This window comes from Crocodylus siamensis, chromosome 6, assembly GCF_052110815.1.
Source record: "Crocodylus siamensis isolate JL-2025a chromosome 6, ASM5211081v1, whole genome shotgun sequence".
NCBI lineage: Eukaryota > Metazoa > Chordata > Crocodylia > Crocodylidae > Crocodylus > Crocodylus siamensis.
Window position 1 is genome coordinate 46,181,154 of NC_143400.1, and position 3,512 is coordinate 46,184,665.

The window sequence follows — 3,512 nt, forward strand, 5'->3', positions numbered from 1 at the left end:
TGGTAATTCTGTCATTCATTCACCAAAGCACACCATAAAGTGACACAGGTTCATTTGTGAAGTAAGCGAAACACATATTTGCAATCAAACTATTTGTCAGTGAGATAGAGATGGAGTCAGATTCTTGTAAACTGTTCAAGTCCATTCTGGACATTCTTGATGAACAACACTGTTTGAGAGTTAGGATACAAGCATGTGAACAATGAAGAAAAGAGATTAGGCTTTTGTCAAATCAGCCACCCGTTGATAACTGCCCATGCACAGGCTTATTGGGCAAGTCTACATGAGATGTCTACTGTGTAGTACATTAAATTAGCCACACACACAGTAAATGTGTTGGCATAGACACACGTGTGTCTGTTAGGCTGGAGTAAACTAATATAATCAACAGCAGGATAGTACTCATAAATACAAGTACTCTATCTTGTCGCAGTAAAAAACTCCGTAGCAGCTCATGTGTAGGTGCTGCCCTGGCTGGCTGGGACACAGGGATGCTTCAGTGCGCAGGATGCTCATTGCCTAGCCTTTTACTGAAGCACCCTCCTGCCTTGGGTTGGTGAAAATGTGTGTATGCTGGCATGAAGGACAGAGTTCATATGACAAAATCCATTCAATGTTATCTGGAACAATTTCAAAATGAACACTGGTGTCATGACAATCCATTCATTAGAACAAGGCGTGAAATGTATTGAATCTCTCTGAAATGTTCCTTTCTTCTAGAATGCCCCAAAACCCCTGGGTCAGGACCCATTCATTTTCTACAGCATTGATTCCTGTTACTCCCATTTTGCTTTAAGTTGCTAATAGAGTTCAGGAAAGGTTGTTTTCCTTGCCAATTCGTAGACCCACAGACAACTTTCCTTACAGCCTCCTTTACTTCTTTGTTTCTGAGGCTGTAAATGAGAGGGTTGACCAATGGAGTCAGCACAGTATAGGAGAGAGAGAATATTTTGTTCAGGTCTCTAAGGTTGTTGGTTCTTGGGAGCATATACACAGTTGCTAGGGTCCCATAGAACATTGTCACTACAGTAATATGAGAGGAACAGGTGGAAAAGGCCTTTTGTCTCCCAGTAGTGGAAGGGATTTTCATTATGGTGGTGATAATGCAGACATAGGATATAAGAGTCAAAAGGAAAGGGGGCAAAACAAATATACAGGTAAGACTGTAGTCTAGAAGTTCAATCTCATAGGTGTCACTGCAGGAGAGTTTAATCACTTCAAGAAAGTCACAAAAGAAGTGGTCAAGTTGATTGGGTCCACAGAAGGTTAATCGTAACAAGAACAGATATACAGTGGAGACAACTATAAATCCAATGATCCATGAACCAGTTGCAAGTTTGAAACTAAATCTGTCAGTCATAAGAGCTGCATAATGCAATGGTTTACATATGGCTAAGTACCGGTCATAAGACATTACAGATAAGAGACAGCATTCTGTAACTATACAGATACCAAAGAAAAACAATTGGATGAAGCAGCCAGAGAATGAAATGGTTCTGTTTCCAGTGAGGAAGCTGGCCAGCATCCTGGGCAGGAGGGTGCAGGTATAGCAGGTCTCCAAGCAGGACAAGTTCCCCAGGAAGAAGTACATGGGGGTGTGTAGATGTCCAACAGCTATGATGAGTGCAATGATAAGGATATTCCCAGCCACAGTTGCAATGTAGAGTATGAGAAAGAGGAGGAAGAGAGGTATTTGCAACTCTGGGACAATTTCAAATCCCAGGAGGATAAATTCAGAGATAGAAGTATGATTTCTTACTTCTGCATCTGCCATGGCAGCAGAGAAATTCCATACAACTCTGCAAAATAATCTAAAGAAAACAGAAAATTCTGAATGCCAAGAAATAGTCCATCTCCTGAGTTTTCAAGAGACTAATATTGCCTGAAAATGACCTATCCAAAGTACGATTTCCAAAGTTCCACCCAGGAAGTGAATACTTCAGCATATTCATTTCTAGATCATCTTCAATGAAGCCACTTTCCCACCTACGCCATTATAAGAAAAGTAAGGGGACAATTCTTTTTGATAGACATTAAAAAACAGTTTTACAGGATGCCCAAACACTGTATCATGTAGCCTTCACCCTCACCTCCTAACACTATAAGGCTGAATTATGATTCTTCTAATCCGGCAAGCTTCAGTGTATAAATTAGGAAATCTATGTTTTACAACTGACACCTGGTTGTGATCCAGAAGTTGGTTTTGAACTAGAAGCTGGTTCTAAGGAAAGTAATCAAAGGTTTATAGGGTTTTTAGTTTATACATTAGAAACCTGTTCAACATCTTCATTAACAACTTGGACAAGGGGGTGAAAAGCACCCTGTTCAAATTCATGGATGACACTAAGATGGTGGGAGAGGTGGGCATGATAGAAGGGAGGGACAGGCTACAACTAGATCTGGACAGGTTACAGGGGTGGGCAGATGAGACTAGGATGGGATTCAACACTGACAAGTGCAAGGTGCTGCACCTGGGGAGGAAGAACCAGCAGCATACCTACAGACTGGGGAACTCCCTTCTCATCAGTGCAGAGGCAGAAAAGGATCTTAGAGTCATCATTGATGCCAAGATGAACATGGGCCGGGAGTGTGGGGATGCAGTCAGGAAGGCCCAACCGCACCTTGTCATGCATCCACAGATGGATCTCGAGCAGGTCCAAAGAGGTGATCCCCCCCCTCTATGCGGCACTGGTCAGGCCTCAGCTGGAGTACTGTGCCCAGTTCTGGGCACCACACTTCAAGAGGGATGTGGACAACATGGAGAGGGTTCGGAGGAGGGCCACTCGCATCATCAGGGGCAGGCCCTACAAGGAGAGGCTATGGGACCTGAACCTGTTTAGCCTCCACAAGAGAAAGCTGAGAGGGGATCTGGTGGCTGTCTATAAACTTACCAGGGGGGATTAGCTGGGAATGGCAGAGTCCCTGTTCCCCTGGGCACTACCAGGAGTAACTAGGAATAACAGCCACAAGTTGATTAAGAGTAGATTCAGGCTAGATATTAGGAGGCGCTACTTCACAGTCAGGGCAGCTGGGATCTGGAACCAACTTCCAAGAGAAGTGGTGCTGGCTCCTACCCTGAGGTCTTCAAAAGGAGGCTAGATAATCACCTAGCCGGGGTCGTTTGAACCCAGTACTCTTTCCTGCCCATGGCAGGGGTTCGGACTTAATGATCTTCTCAGGTCCCTTCTGACCCTACCAACTATGAAACTGCAGGGATCAATTCTGATCAATACCTACATTATAAAATGAAAATGTATCATCCATTCCTATCATAGCTAATCATATGAACATATGTCTCCTAGTGTCCTGGAATCTTTCTTTCACTCAAAAATTTGTGCACCATGAAGAGGAATGAATAGGTTCTGAGTCAGAATAAAACTCCACTCCCTGTCCATATTTAGATGGATGGCATGTTTTTCTTCTGTTCTGAATGTTAGGATGCTCTGTTACTACACTAGAAAATACTGCCCATATCAAGTGTTGGGGAAACTTTTGTAAGGCTTCAAAAATCA

The 3,512-nt window shown here is 43.3% G+C and overlaps 1 protein-coding gene across 1 annotated transcript; it reads right to left on the bottom strand.

Moving 5' to 3' along the window:
* Positions 1 to 751: 751 nt before the first annotated feature.
* Positions 752 to 1,774, bottom strand: LOC149862600 (olfactory receptor 6B1-like). The gene has a single exon (XM_090056327.1). The coding sequence runs from the start codon at positions 1,772 to 1,774 to the stop codon at positions 752 to 754; it is 1,023 nt and encodes a 340-aa protein (XP_089912453.1).
* Between the last annotated feature and the right edge of the window lie 1,738 nt (positions 1,775 to 3,512).